Source organism: Pholis gunnellus (assembly GCF_910591455.1).
Source record: "Pholis gunnellus genome assembly, chromosome: 4".
NCBI classification, from domain to species: domain Eukaryota; kingdom Metazoa; phylum Chordata; class Actinopteri; order Perciformes; family Pholidae; genus Pholis; species Pholis gunnellus.
In genome coordinates this window covers 25,121,232-25,137,229 of record NC_136530.1, presented here as the reverse complement: position 1 = coordinate 25,137,229, position 15,998 = coordinate 25,121,232, and the positions used below count along the sequence as shown (strand labels likewise).

Genomic DNA, 15,998 nt, shown 5'->3' with positions numbered 1-15,998 from the left:
GGAGGGAGGACTCGAGACGGGAAAGGAGGATGGAGTGGTTGATGGTGTCAAGTGGCCAGTTGGTTGTAGATGGTTTACATGTTTGCTTTGTAGAATGACAGGAAGGAGTTACATTTCTCTGCTATGTAAAAGTGGGAGAGATCGTCCATAGATTTGAGGAGTTTGAGAGTAAGCCAGTGTCTGTACTGTGAGGCCGGGTTTGTTGGAGAGTCGCTCTAGTCTGCGTTTCCAGGATTTGATGAGGTGGAGTTCAAGGGTGAACCAGGGAGCAGTGTGGGGGAAAGAGACAGTTCTGGTTTTGAGAGGGGCAAGCTGATCAAGGCAAGAGGATAGTGTGTTATTGTAGAGGTTGACCAGGTCTGTGGGGGAGGGGCTAAAGGAGGGGGGTGAGTGTGGAGAATTTGTCAGTGAGACAGGCTGACAAGGATGAGGGGCAGATGGACTTGATATTACAGAGAGTGATGGTGCTCTGGGATGGGGTTGTCAATCTCCATGATGATAGCTAGGTGGTTGGAGATGGTGAGGTCAGAGCCAGAGAGGTGGTGGATGGTGATTGCAATGGAACAGATCAGGTCCAGGATGTGACCGCAGTTATGGGTTAGTCAACAAGATGTTGGCATCGGAGATCGGTTTCAAAACTATAGTTCGGTTAATTTAGTCCGGACCAAACAACGTTATAGAGACAGACCGGTAACGACACCGTAGAGACAGACCGGCAACGATACCGTAGAGACAGACGGGTAACGACACCGTAGAGACAGACCGGCAACGATACCGTAGAGACAGACGGGTAACGACACCGTAGAGACAGACCGGCAACGACACCGTAGAGACAGATGGGTAAAGACACCGTAGAGACAGACGGGTAAAGACACCGTAGAGACAGACGGGTAACGACACCGTAGAGACAGACGGGTAACGACACCGTAGAGACAGACGGGTAAAGACACCGTAGAGACAGACGGGCAACAACACCGTAGAGACAGACGGGTAAAGACACCGTAGAGACAGACGGATAAAGACACCGTAGAGACAGACCGGTAAAGACACCGTAGAGACAGACGGGTAAAGACACCGTAGAGACAGACGGGTAACGACACCGTAGAGACAGACGGGTAACGACACCGTAGAGACAGACCGGTAAAGACACCGTAGAGACAGACGGGTAAAGACACCGTAGAGACAGACGGGCAACGACACCGTAGAGACAGACGGGTAACGACACCGTAGAGACAGACGGGTAAAGACACCGTAGAGACAGACGGGCAACAACACCGTAGAGACAGACGGGTAAAGACACCGTAGAGACAGACGGATAAAGACACCGTAGAGACAGACCGGTAAAGACACCGTAGAGACAGACGGGTAACGACACCGTAGAGACAGACGGGCAACGACACCGTAGAGACAGACGGGTAAAGACACCGTAGAGACAGACGGGTAACGACACCGTAGAGACAGACGGGTAACGACACCGTAGAGACAGACGGGTAAAGACACCGTAGAGACAGACGGGCAACAACACCGTAGAGACAGACGGGTAAAGACACCGTAGAGACAGACGGGTAAAGACACCGTAGAGACAGACGGATAAAGACACCGTAGAGACAGACCGGTAAAGACACCGTAGAGACAGACGGGCAACGACACCGTAGAGACAGACGGGTAACGACACCGTAGAGACAGATGGGTAAAGACACCGTAGAGACAGACCGGCAACGATACCGTAGAGACAGACGGGCAACAACACCGTAGAGACAGACGGGTAAAGACACCGTAGAGACAGACCGGTAACGACACCGTAGAGACAGACGGGTAACGACACCGTAGAGACAGACGGGTAAAGACACCGTAGAGACAGACCGGTAAAGACACCGTAGAGACAGACGGGTAAAGACACCGTAGAGACAGACGGGTAAAGACACCGTAGAGACAGACGGGCAACGACACCGTAGAGACAGACGGGTAACGACACCGTAGAGACAGACGGGTAAAGACACCGTAGAGACAGACGGGCAACAACACCGTAGAGACAGACGGGTAAAGACACCGTAGAGACAGACGGATAAAGACACCGTAGAGACAGACCGGTAAAGACACCGTAGAGACAGACGGATAAAGACACCGTAGAGACAGACGGATAAAGACACCGTAGAGACAGACGGGTAACAGACACCGTAGAGACAGATGGGTAAAGACACCGTAGAGACAGACCGGCAACGATACCGTAGAGACAGACGGGCAACAACACCGTAGAGACAGATGGGTAAAGACACCGTAGAGACAGACGGGTAAAGACACCGTAGAGACAGACGGGTAACGACACCGTAGAGACAGACGGGTAACGACACCGTAGAGACAGACGGGTAAAGACACCGTAGAGACAGACGGGTAAAGACACCGTAGAGACAGACGGGCAACGACACCGTAGAGACAGACGGGTAACGACACCGTAGAGACAGACGGGTAAAGACACCGTAGAGACAGACGGGCAACAACACCGTAGAGACAGACGGGTAAAGACACCGTAGAGACAGACGGATAAAGACACCGTAGAGACAGACCGGTAAAGACACCGTAGAGACAGACGGATAAAGACACCGTAGAGACAGACGGGTAAAGACACCGTAGAGACAGACGGGTAACGACACCGTAGAGACAGACGGGTAAAGACACCGTAGAGACAGACGGGTAACGACACCGTAGAGACAGACGGGTAACGACACCGTAGAGACAGACGGGCAACGACACCGTAGAGACAGACGGGCAACGACACCGTAGAGACAGACTGCTCATTCATTGGATAGTTTTGGAGCTGGAATCTGCCGTAGTCATGAATCTCTTTAGAGCATTTGGTCTTCCGTATTTGCTTCAAAGTTTTTGTGGTAAAATAACTGATCGTAAGGACTCCATAAAATCACAAATATAGAAGAATGGATAGAAACAGGATGAAATAAGTTCATTTATCATGACGTTAGGAGGATGGTTACATCGTGCTTATTTTGCCTTCTGTTTTAACTGAAGTAATCAACAGCACTACGACTCATGACGAGCGTGCAGCGATTATTCAACTGTGTTCAATGGCACAGTAATGAAGCTACGACTGCATGCTTGGGGTTCGTTTTTTAGGATTCATGACAGAAGAGAAGCTTTTACTCCTATTTTTAGTTCAAAGCTTTTTGAGAGGACAGAGAACAGTTAAACCCAGGAGTATATAATAGAGAAGACAGATTACAAGAGAGGGAGATGGCAAAACTTGAGGCAGAAGGAGAACGAGTGAATGAAAAGGATGTCAAAATGGAAAAAGCAGAAGAAAGATAAAAGAAAAAGCAGAAAGAGGAAAGGATTTTGAACGGGAGGGAGACAAAAAGAGAAATGGTCAGGCAGGTCATTTTCTCCCTCACCGGTCAACTGGAACCAACTGATAAGACAAACAAACACACATCTTAAATGACTGTAGCTCAGCCTCAATCTGTTGTCAGGGCAACCATCTGGCCAACCTGTAAGAGAGTGTTAATTGTCCACACAGACACACACAGACAGTACCTGTATGATGGTGCTCAAGATGTCCACATAGTTACTCTCAGTCTGGTAGAGCTCCTTGGAGACCTGCCACCTGGCTGACTGCTTGGACAGAACTGGAGTCGAGCTCTTGGATGGCTTTGAACTCTCTGGAGGAGCAAGACGGGGCAGGGAGGAGAGACCGTTGTTAATAGAGCACTGAAGCAAGCACAGACACCGACACGTGTCAGTCCACTGATCTGATGAAATTAGGGCTGAATCACAGTAGATCAACCTGGGGAGTCAAGATGACAGAATCGCTGCCGTTCTGGAACGCTGACTCCAAGACAAGGTCGTTGTTTGAGGGGATGTCTGTTGACTTATATACTGTATAGTATAGCCATGCAGTGGGGTTAGGGATCAATAGCATTCTATCTAATCCGTTTACAGTGTGAAACCTGCTTTACAATTCTAATCATTTTGTATCCCTCATGGAATCTAATGAGGATAAACTCTGATCATTTAAAAGTAACTACAGTTATATGTCATTAAGAAATTGATTAATTGTATATATTGATGATCAGCTCCATCATGAAGTCACTAACAAACCACAAACAGTAAGCAGATACCAGCAGCTGGTGCAGATACCAGCTCGCAGACAGCACGTTAACCAATCACAGCCAAATGTCTAATACAGGCATTACTATAGAAACCAAATAAGCTACGTCTGTTACTGTCTGACAATTAAGGTTCGTCATCTCAACCAGTCTAAGCAATATAACTCATATTCAACACTGATTCATGCTAGCAATAAGATTTCTTTAACTCAGTAAACAATGATCTCTCCTGAAAGTCAAATTCAAGAAGAAATTGAACAATATAATGAATTTTCCAACATGGAACTGAACACGTTTCTCATGCTTTGTTGTATACCTGTAAAAGGTGCTACGCCAACTGTTGGATGAGAGAAAAAAAGGTCTGCAAGCTCCTCAGAAGGTGCTGTATTCTCAGAACACTTGTTGTGTCACTCAGGGGTCCATGTTCAGGTTTGTACTCCACAACAAGCAGCTGGCAACTGAAAAGCTATTCTGTTCCAGCTCCATTGGTAAAACTGATGAATGCTTATTTAACGTTACCACAGAGTTCTCTCATCCTTACAACTACTTTATACTGGCCTTGAGTTGGCCCGTTACTGCGGTAGTCCTGAAGCAGATCCTGACCTGTAGAGGTTCCTGGCTGCTGCTCCTCAGGTTGCTGAAGAGTACATGTACCCAGGTAGGACCTCCTCTTCGTGTCTTCCCTGTCTGTCCTCCTCCTTTCCCTGGTTCTCCTTCTTCTCATCCTATCCCTGGTCACAGTACTGTCTCCTTTGCTCTCTGAACTCTTCCCTACTCTGTCTTCTGAAATTAAGAGGGAATTGTCTGGTTATTGTAATCTTAAAACAATCAACCACACTAACAGAAGAGAATATCGTCTAAGTTAGTGTTTTTCCACCTTTTCTGAGAACACCAACAACCAAAAAAGTTACAAAATGACACATTGTAGCATTATTCTGCATATATACCGACAATTGAATGACAATTCTCTCAATGTGTTGATCCTTACTAGGCTTTACTAGGGTTAGAATGTTGTCCAGGGACCAGTTCAGAGTCTGCATTTTTCCTTTTCAAATATTTCTCCATTGCTGTTCGTCTTGTCACCGCAACCTCTCTTTAATTCTACCGTCTTAAATGAACAAAGTCAGAATTGCGCGACCTACTGTCACCCACTGGTATGGAAGAGTATTTCATTACTTAGCCAGCCACTATATTGCAGCTCAGACGCTCAACAATTGCAAATTATTTGCAGCAACTAAATCATTTTTTGGACCGATTAAGTGAAATTGGACATTTTCCCACGGCACACCTGACGATCTCTCACGGCACACTGGTTGAAAATCACTGGTCTGAGTTACTGCATTTTCCATATATACAGCGCTTTGAGTGGTCAGAAAGACTAGAAAAGACTAAACAAATACAGTCCATTTACCATTAACTGTCAACCAGAAGGAAAAAGGTTTTAGGGTTGGATCGAGCAGTTCTTTTCCAGTCCTCCATCATTCTTTCTTACCTGCCAAGGCCTTGCACGTCTCAGGGGTATTAGAGATGTCCAGCAGAGACCCGATGGACAGCGAGTGCTCCGCTGACGGCCTTTTGCGTGGCGGAGGGAAGGGGGAGATCTCCGTCTCGTTGGTGAACTGAGCCAGCGTGTCCCTGAGGCGCCGACGCTTGCGATTACTGTTGGGGGTGGTGAGGGACAGGAGGGACACGGCCTTCTTCATGGCGGGGCTGTCATTCTGAAGTACAGTGGGACACAGATATTAAATATAGAAGGACAAGACCAATACAGGTTAAGTGAACAAAATGCAAACAAGCTGCATGTCTCCTATATTATGATGATGGTGGGAAATTAACACCTTGAAGCAAAAACATTTTGCAACTAATAGAATTATCTGTTGAACAGTGAGGTAGCCACACAGACAAATGACCCGTTTTTTCTTTTATGTGTAACTCCTGATTCCTGATTGTATAATGCTGTCGCTTTGGCTAAAATGGATCTTGACCTCAAATGGTGAATTCTTGCTTTAAGGGTGGGGTAACTCGTATCGGGTCTGATTCTTCAGCTGGATAGTGCAATCTTAGAAGTCTTGGCGTTATGCTTGACCAGTCTATAGACTTTGATCTACACATCAAGTCATTGACCCGTACGCGTTTCTTGCATCTTCAAATCGTTGCCAAACCCAGAGACTAGAGCTGGTTCACTCTTTTATATCATCCTAGGTCGACTACTGGAATTCCCTTTGCACTTGTCGAAGCACGTTGTCTCTGAACTGGATACAAATGGTCGAGAACATCTGCTGCAAAGCTGTTGACCAGGTCCGGTAGGAAGACTCACATCACACCCATCTTATTTTCTTTACCTTTCAGGTTTTAGTTTACACATATAGAGCTCTGCGCCATGCCTATATCACGAGTAGGTCACTTACTGGTTGTCCCTCGTGCCATTGGAGTGGTAGCTCTACACTGTGGAATGCTTTTCCTGTAGACATTAGATGTGCGGTCTCTGTTGACGCCTTTAACAATGAGCTGAAGACTCCCGTATTTAAACTCCTGTGGGTCACCTTGTGCTGTCTGGTGTTTAATTTAATTGATTCTAGTAAAGCCCTTTGTGACCTTGTTCTATGGATGGTGCTATACTACATTCAAATGTCTTGCTTGTGTGAAGTATCCTTTAGGAGAGTGTACATGAATAACTACAGACTCACATGTACATGAACATGAAACCATAACACACTCACCTTCTCGTAGAAGTACATGGACTCTCCGGCACGAGCGTCCATCTGAATGCTGCCCCAGAACCACTAGCACAGAGGAGAGAAAAGTGTTTTTACCGTCTCCAGGGTTAGGATAGAGGTATATTAAAAAGGATTTCTGAAACTATAGTGACAGACTTTCCTTTGAAAACCAATAAAAGTGACGGAGTAAAGAAAAGGCCATATTGATTGCAGGGTTAGAACTACACATAAACTACTTTTGCTCAAATTGTTCATCCACTGGAATGGGGAAATCTATTATTGATCCCGCTCTCTGACAGCACAGACAGAGCGAGGGGAGTAGAGACTGTATCCATAAAAAGGAATCCTGTGCAATTGATCATTTGGCTTTCTGTGTAGGAGAAGAAAAACTGAGAGGATTCATTATTTTCCTCTTGTCCCCCTTGCGTCTGTATCTTCCTGGAGCAAAACAGTTATCCTGTTATGACAAGATGGTGCCTGACCAGTACCACAGGTGTCACGTGTTCTTTTCTTTGGTAGCACTTCAACAAACTCAAAAAAAGAAACCCTACCTACCTCCTGTTTGACCACATAGAGTTTCTTGGGAGAAAACGGCAGCTCCTTTACTGAGTTTTCCTCCACCACCATGTGTGTACACCTCTCATCTCCAACCTGAAGAGAACTGCCACCTTAGACACAGAAAACCAGGGGGATGATGATGAAAACATACACATGGATCAGCTTTACTAATTGTAATGTAGGAGTGTCTTCAATCAGAACAAACCCCCTTTCTCAAACAGCAGTTATCCAATTATAGCGTAAAGATTGTAACTGGGGGCAGCAGGACTAACACTTTGGATTTCCCAACATGCTGAGTCTGCATTGGGCTCTAGTAAGAACATAGTCAGTATCCAAAGAGTTTTCAAAAAGCCCAAATACAAGTGAGCAAGTGTACAAAAAAAGGTCTAAGCACTGTAAATTGCGTGACTGTCTGCCAAAAAACAAGAAAAGCTGCTGCATGGCTGCCATGACAGATCCCCGTGTGCGGCAGCACTGACCGTGTTTCAGAGTCCTCTCCTCCATGTTGGCCTTCTCTTCATCTGAAAAACCCAAAAAACTGAGGATGCAGTCCTGGAACGGAGGCACTTTGAACTCCGTTCGAAACTCCTCTTCTCCTGCGTAAAAGTGCCTAAACACATGAAGGCGGGAGGAACACGGTTACCATCAATACTACCATGACATCATTCCTGGAACTGCGTTCGGGTTTACCGTAAACATATTTTTTTGATTGAAGAAGATATTTGCCCTGTTTTTTATAAATTGGACAAACTTCATGGACGGACAGTTAGAAACCAGGTGCCAGCGGTCTGATCCTGATCAGCAAACCTTCCGTTGCTGCTCGCAAAGCTAATTTGACGATCATTAATTGTTATCAGACAAGATAAGTGCCTTGCATGCATATTTGTCTGTGAGGAGATGCTAATCTCTTGCTACCAGCTGATTACAGTGAAGGGGGTTCGCCCCCGAAGTTAGCGGCCCAAGCTCACTTAAGGTGGACTGACTGGCCTTTTCACTTTAAACGTTTAACTGACAACAAATATCAGTCATAATTATTGTTGGTTAACAGTTGATTATTAACATTCCTAGTTGCCACTGCTGTGAGGTTTACGCTGGCTGAATTGGAGTTTCTCCAGCTGCTAACTGAAGGTCCGTCACCGGAGCATCCTCTCTCTTCCTGGAGATATTGATATTTTTTCCCCATTAAAACGTTTGTCTGACAGAAAAACGGGGCAAATATGCATTACACCTCCGTATAGATCAAGCTTTTATTGTAAATGCCATTTCCCCAGTCAGCACTTAACAGAAAACTGACTTTGTAGTAACTATCCTAAAAGGAGTAAAAGGAGAAATGTAAAAAAATGAAGAAAAGTGTTGTACTGTATAAATAAACTAATAATAGTCTGTGATTCAATCAAAAGTTATTTCTAAACATGCATTAACTGCAACAATAATACAATGATCTAATGAGCTAAATACATCCTGTAGCTTGGTCAGAACTTCACAGAACCGGAACCTTTAAGAATCTTAGGTACTGGCTTTGTCTTGTGTTTCCACTTCAAAGCGGATCACGTTTTTAGATTTCCTCTGTGAGTTTGGTATGCAGCTGTGGACAGATGACAATGTTTAGTGTAGTTTCATTTGTCCACCGAGTGTTTTCTCTTTGAATCGGTTGTCTTTGCTGGAAAAATAAATGAGTCAAATGGTAGTTACTCTACTTGTTCAGCACTGCAGCTACCCTTAAAAGTACCCAACACATAGCCAAACCCAAGTTATTTAGAAGTTGCTGATACCAAGTCCAACACTGCCAGTATGCTTACAGAGAGGCGACATATACTCCGTTGTACATTGATATTACAGAGTGGAGTTTCTTCACTCACAAATAATCCAACCCTGAGAACAAATGCCGGCTGGCAGAGAGGACACCAAGCAGACAACAGTTTGACTTCAGCCTGCCGTCAACAGCAGATATGACCAGCCACCACTTATCATGGTGGTGAAAAATGAGAAGCTGCTACCTGAACCATGTATCTCATTGCCAACCTGGACACAGCATTCCCCACAACAGTGAGGCAAAAGAACTTTTCACACTTGCATGCATTGTAGAGCTCGACTGTCATAAAGGAGAGCAGCTTTGAATGATACATAAGCTTCTTTCCTTCCTTCTACTTACACTTCATCTCTTCTCTCCCAGGCCTTATGAATCCATGATGGAGTCAGAATGGGCGTCCCCATGCACACTGCCAGCTGAGAGATGGGACACAAGAAGAGACAGTAAAGAGAGGAGGAACAGAAATGAGCAAGTAAATAAAACTCCAGGAATTCCACCCACAGTCTGTGTTTTACTCCTGATCAGAATCACAATACACATCTGACAGGAACAAACACCTCTCACTTTGGGCACTATACAAAAACAAGTACGAGCGGCTGAATCCTCCTTTTATTTCTTTGCACTTTCAAATGTAAAGCAGCCTTGACTGCCTGTCACACATTGGCCTGGCATTTTGTCTTGTTGAGCTTCAACAAAATATGTTGAAAGAGTAAAAAGGCAATAACAGAGGAGGGAGAGGAAGAAAAAAGATCATTGCCATCCATCTATCTCAGTGTATCTCTATAGAGGAGGCCATGTAGGGGACTCAGGGGAGCCCTACCGGTCACTCCCCCGCACATCCCTTCTAGCTTCTTATTTAAATACACTCGACTCTTTTACACTACGTCTCACTTGTTTATAGTCCTGTTATCTGTTCGTTTGTGCACTTCATATTTTAATATGTTTCTACTTTGCACTGTGTTGATTGTTAAATCTTATGCACCTCCCGTCATGTCAAATTCATTGTATGTTCAACGTACCATGGCAATAAACGGTTCTGATTCTGATGTATTGAAGTCAGTACAAAAAAAGGACTCAACTGGGAATTAAAGTGGCAATAGATTAGATTGTCTAGCTTGAACTTATCATTATGAAGAGATTGTTGATTGCACAGTGCTGGAGTTAGACTAATGACACCATCTGTGTTTAGATTGGTTCCCTATGAGATACGCTTTCACTGTGCAGTTGTGTTTAGTAGGACATCACGGGGAAATGAAGCTGCATTTACGGCACAAAAGAAGCGCCTCAACTATTGCACAACCAAGGAGGATAGCACTTCTGTTTTCCCCGGTAGCTATCGGTACATGGTGGAACAACCAGAGTAATTACTATTACATTATTACTGTGTTCTTCATAAAGTCTGGCAAAAGATAAAGAGCCTCGCTGACGGAGGAGGCAAAAAATCAAAGTCAAACATTTGAGAAGGGTACAAGGTTACAGGTCACTTTGTCCTCTTATTTTCTGAATCTGGCAAAACATTCTTGGAATTTTAACAATTCAAAATTACGTAAATGATGGTATTTATTAAAAGCTGGTTTGTATATTGCCAAGTTTAAACATAGATATACATTTTTAACAATATTGCAGTGGTATTAATGTCAGATACACAGAGTAAAAAGCCTGTACAAACCCTGTACTTCTCTCCATGAGTGGAGTAAGCGATGAGATGAGTAACCTTGGTGCTGAAGTCTTTGCGGATGGTTCCACCCATATGATGAACCAGATTCACCAACTTCTTCTACATGGAAACAAAACAGCAAGCACCCGTTTAGCACAAAGAGGCCATCGAATGCCACAGTGGTTTATGCTGAACAGTTTGCTCTGCCAATGACTTCTTCTCTATTGCTATTCATCTTTGCCCCACATAGTTGATTAGTCACTCTGTATACCTGAAACATTTGAAGAGCAATTGGGTGGAAATGTGTAAGAGTAACATTGTACACTAATAAGCAGGGACAACATGACAGAAACATTATGACTCTAGTCCAACTGAAACATACGTCAATAGATCTTTGGGAGTAAAACAACTATCTGGTATATTTAAATGTTTTCATCAAGTGTTCAACTTGATGGACATTTTGATGGCTGTATGTTGCAGTGCTGATGAACTGTATTGTATTTAGAGTCGCACTGTATACTGAGACGACAAAGAGAGGCATCTCAACAACGTAGCATTAAGTAGTGCTTGCACCCATCTATTTAAGGATTGAGACTGTTCTAAGCAGCAGTGTGACATGTGACGGTGTAGTTGATCTTAATGATTTGCTGCTCTTCTAAAAACTCTCACCGAATCTCTGTTTGTGGAGTTTAGTTTCACACCAGTTCCCGTCTGCACCTTCAGTACTAACAGCAGTGTTTCTCTAATGAGCACTTCCTGCTGCTGTGGATTCTTATTATCATCACCAAATGTACTGATATTTTGGTAGCGATGCCATTCTTCAACAAAAACACAACAGAATATGATTTGGTCAGCTGACCAGTTTAAAAAAAATGGAGAAATAGTACATTGGCATGGGACTATATGAAAATGTCATGTGACAATTATCCTGGCTGAAATGATTGTGATTCACAATATTATCCAGATAATATACATATTATACTAACATCCGGATGATGGAATTTCATTAGTATCAATTTATTGTGTTTTTTTTAATCGCAATCCATGATATCATCCCATTTCTAGTGCGGGCAGAAACAGCCACTGTGAGATCATGGAGGATCCTGCTGGATTTACTGCAAACCAGCACACGTTCAGCCCGTCATCAAGGCAAACAACTTCTCCCTGCTGTGCTGTGGAAAAACACACATCATGCTCGACTCCAAGAGGCTGTTCACAGCATGACCTCCACTCCTCCACGGAAAACCCCCATTAGTAAGTGTTCCACTACAACATGCATACTAAATGAAAGGTCACGGCAATGCATCTGGAGTGATGCTCCCCAAAAGACTAGTCTGTCGCTTAGAGAAGATGGGCTCTTTCTACACAGGAGGATCAAGAGCCAAGAAAGTGCCTAAATGATCATCCCTCCATAAGAAAAGTTGAACTTGCATAAATATGAATTAATTATTAATATATTAATATACTCACCATTTCCTCTTTGTTCCTGAAGCCGGTGAAACACAGCGACAGGTTGAGCATTGTGGTGCAGTAGAGAGGACGACATGAAAACTGTAGAGGCTGCAAGGAGGGAAAAGAAAGTGACGTACAACATAACACAGTGACAATATGAGGACTACAGCACCATCTTTAAGGACTGTACAGTGGAACACCTTGGAACAAATTCTGCATTCACATGTCGAATCTGACAAGATTTTGGCGTCGTTCTGGTGTCCGTTTGTAGTATTATTGACCAATCATATCCAAGCGTGCTTTGGTTGAACGCAGGTAACAGTCCATATGAAGGTGGAACACATTGGCCGAAATGCATTCTGGGAACCCGCCAGCTATCGTATAGGCCTCCTCCACCTGAAGTCTTTTCGTCTGCAGACCGATATCCAATGGGTTCAGAGGCTGCAGTGACCTTGACCACCAATGTCTAACTGGTTCCTCCTTGAGTCCAGGTGGAGGATTTTGAATTTGAAGAAATTCCTTCATGATGAAACAATGTTTTTGCACCATGGTCCCTCCCTCCCTGGGAGAGTCCAGTACATTTAAACATAAATAAATAAATACTCTGCCACACCTTCAACATTTAGAGCAAGCTCCTGTTGCAAGATCCATTTTATGAAAACCGCAGAGGCCCGGGCTGCAGGGGTGACCAAGTCTCACTCTCTTTCTCTCTTGACACTTACCTAGGCAACACATTTTTGGCACCGATTGATTAAACATGAATGGGTACTCTGTAGTACTTACGTAACTCGGTCAGTACCCTTAAAAGTACAGAGTTTGGTACCCAACCCTATAATAAATATGATAATAAACCTCTTTTTAAACTATATGCTCCACAGAGGTCAACATACATAGTGACTCCAACACACACTAGGCTTGAGGTCAGATAAATGCCTTTGGACATGGCCTGAGACCAGTTCTCCTGTTATCAATAGATTCTCATCTCGATCAATGCAGTCTAAGCCTGTGTGTATATTGTTCATGTTCCACATTAGCATCCTGTGTGAAGTCTGTCAGACAGACAGCACAGCAGGCGGAGGGCAGCTCCCCTTCATCACCCAGGATGTCTTTTTGTGCATTCTGATTCTTCAAATCAAGGATCATCTCAGGCCTGTCTCTGGTGGGTCCTTCCCACATGACAAACAGGCAACATATTTCTCTGAGCGAGAATTTCAGAGAGAAGCTGTAAATTCTTGGTTTGAATCCCAAGTTGAAAAGGTTTGAGAAGCCATGCTTTAGACCAAAGTGGGGAAGTTATTCAAAAGAATTGAATTACTCCTTGATTACATCCTGTTGGTGAATCCGGTCCGTGACACATTGCACGCCCCAGAGAGAAAAAGATGAATCACTTACTTCCTCCTTGGCAGCACAGTGCAGCACGACGGGAGGCCCAACAATGCGGTTGTCGCGTTTGTAGAGGTAGTTGTAGTCGGGAGAATCAAAGTCTGCGAGGACGAACACCGTCTCAAAATCAGTGTTCTCTCCGTCTCCCAACTCCTGGACGTCGTCCGTCAGTATGCACGGGGTGTTGATGTCCTGAAGAGGAGGAGTGACAGAGCGGTACATGGAAAATGTAATGAAACAATGAATCAGCAATGAAAGGTTTGTTAGCCTTGTTAGTGAGGCTGACAGTCAGGTTTTACTGATTATTATGGAAAATATGCAAACACCAAATGTTCATTTGCATTGTTTGAATGCTGACCTGGTTCCTCACTGTCAGAAGAATCAAACTATGAGAAATTGAGTGACAGCAAGATTTTTAATGTTTCCAACGTTGTACCAAGGTCAGCTCTCAATACAAACCGACTGACCACCCCATCATTCTACACATGCAGTAGACAGCATTCTCTCCCTGTTCCACACAGAGAGCATGCTCAGTGCTGCATGAAAACAATCAGTGCTGCCCTCTCAGAAGAGACGATGTGCTACTCTCTCAATAACACGGAGCAAACCGCCAGGCTGCTCATGGGCAGCGCTGGAGGGATGAAATGACTCGTGCTGCTTGTAAACCAGCCCATAAAACAAATGGCACAGGACAAAGTGAAGAGACACACAGAATTAGAATGACATTTGTTAATGTTCAGACACCTGTGTGAGTAGTTTAACATTCTAGGAAATGCACGTATTAGCTTTCTCTCTAAAAAGGTGAGATGAGCAGATTAATACCAATATCATACACTAGCTTAGCATAAGGCCTGAAGGCAAAACGGCGAGCGTGGCTCTGCCCAGTGTTCAAAAACACTCCTGCAGCTCACTAGTGAACACGTTAGGTCTTGTTATCTGCACATGAAGAAAGAAATGTATCTACAAATGTATAAGACTAATAGTCCACAGCCATGCTAGCATGTCTGTAAGCTTGCTGCAGTCGGATGTGATGCCTTCATGGCTGTGCACAGACAAAATACTTCACCATATCTGGCAACACACACTTTAGACTCTACATCAAAATCCTGCCACATCCTGACTGTGATGTGGAAAGACATGTTGCGGTTATCTTCACATCTCACTCTCAAGAGAGAAAGCTAATTGACATGTTCTGTAAAATGCTAACGCCTTTCTTTAACAGGAGAGGACACTCAGATATCAAAGCTTCAGGTGCATTGCTTTTGATCGCAGTCCAAGACCCATCTAATGGGATCTTTTGTGTGATTTTCACGGGACTGCTAGCAACTTTTAACAGCTGGAAGCTGCCCGTTTCCAAATGCCATGAAGCTAAATAGCGAGCCTTTTAAATGACTCCTCAGCCCAGAAACTTGCATTGACATTTGAGTGCAATCCATCTCGGTTAGAGAGTGATCAAGTTATCAAGTATGACATCACATGCATTTAAATATGCACCCACAAATCAATTCCCCATCAGTGCACAATGATTGAGTGAGTACCCGGTGTGAATGAAGACTCATGCACCACTTCCCCCAGTCCCCATCAAAGTGTCACACAGAGAGGCAGACGCTGTACTGTACCATATTGACTATAGATTTTATCATCATTTTCTCCTCGGCACCTGCATCGCCTTCTCTTATCTTTACCACCGGTACCTCCATTACTCTGATGGCCTGTAAAAACCAACCAGCAGGAAGCAGATGTCAAACACTGGCATTTGAAAAGGAGGAGGGGAAGGACAGAGGGTCGAGAGAGAATGAGAAACAAAGAGATATTTGGAGACAAATTCATACGCATATGCCCCACATGAGGACAAAAATAGAGGTTGGCGAGGAGGGGCGGGGTCCGTGTCCTTGCAAAGTCTAAAGACAGTAACTTCAAAGAAATATCAAGCGTCACAGGGGGTAGGCTGAGAGGAGGACACATTTCTCTTAAAAATGAATATGAAAGTTCAAAGCCCTCAGGGAGGATGGAGGCAGGAAAAGACATAGACAGAAGGGGAGCTGAAAAGAATGGGTGGGTGGGTAGGGGGGGGCACTCTTTTTCTGTGTGTTGCATGAGCGATGGCGGCGGGCGGTCGGGCAGGCAATCGAGAGAACTCTGATGGAGCTGTCGGCAGATGTCTTTGGATGTGGCCGCGCTGCAGATTGGCAGCGAGAAATAGATGATTTAAGCAGGAGGCCTTCACAAGTGACAGGGCTCAGGAGACCTGGGAAGGAAGTCATTCTCACAGCACTTAAGTCTGCCGCCACGCCTCCAAATCA

At 44.5% G+C, this 15,998-nt stretch overlaps 1 protein-coding gene across 1 annotated transcript in view; it reads right to left on the bottom strand.

Moving 5' to 3' along the window:
* ect2 (epithelial cell transforming 2) overlaps positions 1-15,998 on the bottom strand; it is a 51,196-nt gene that overhangs the window by 30,294 nt on the left and 4,904 nt on the right. Inside the window, exons 4-13 of the mRNA XM_079158054.1 lie at positions 15,315-15,407; positions 13,705-13,887; positions 12,331-12,420; positions 10,873-10,980; positions 9,546-9,619; positions 7,869-8,003; positions 7,391-7,496; positions 6,839-6,901; positions 5,611-5,836; positions 3,547-3,671 (exon numbers count right to left, since the gene is read on the bottom strand). Coding sequence (XP_079014180.1) covers positions 3,547-3,671; positions 5,611-5,836; positions 6,839-6,901; positions 7,391-7,496; positions 7,869-8,003; positions 9,546-9,619; positions 10,873-10,980; positions 12,331-12,420; positions 13,705-13,887; positions 15,315-15,407 — 1,203 coding nt within the window. The remainder of the gene's footprint in view (positions 1-3,546; positions 3,672-5,610; positions 5,837-6,838; positions 6,902-7,390; positions 7,497-7,868; positions 8,004-9,545; positions 9,620-10,872; positions 10,981-12,330; positions 12,421-13,704; positions 13,888-15,314; positions 15,408-15,998) is intronic.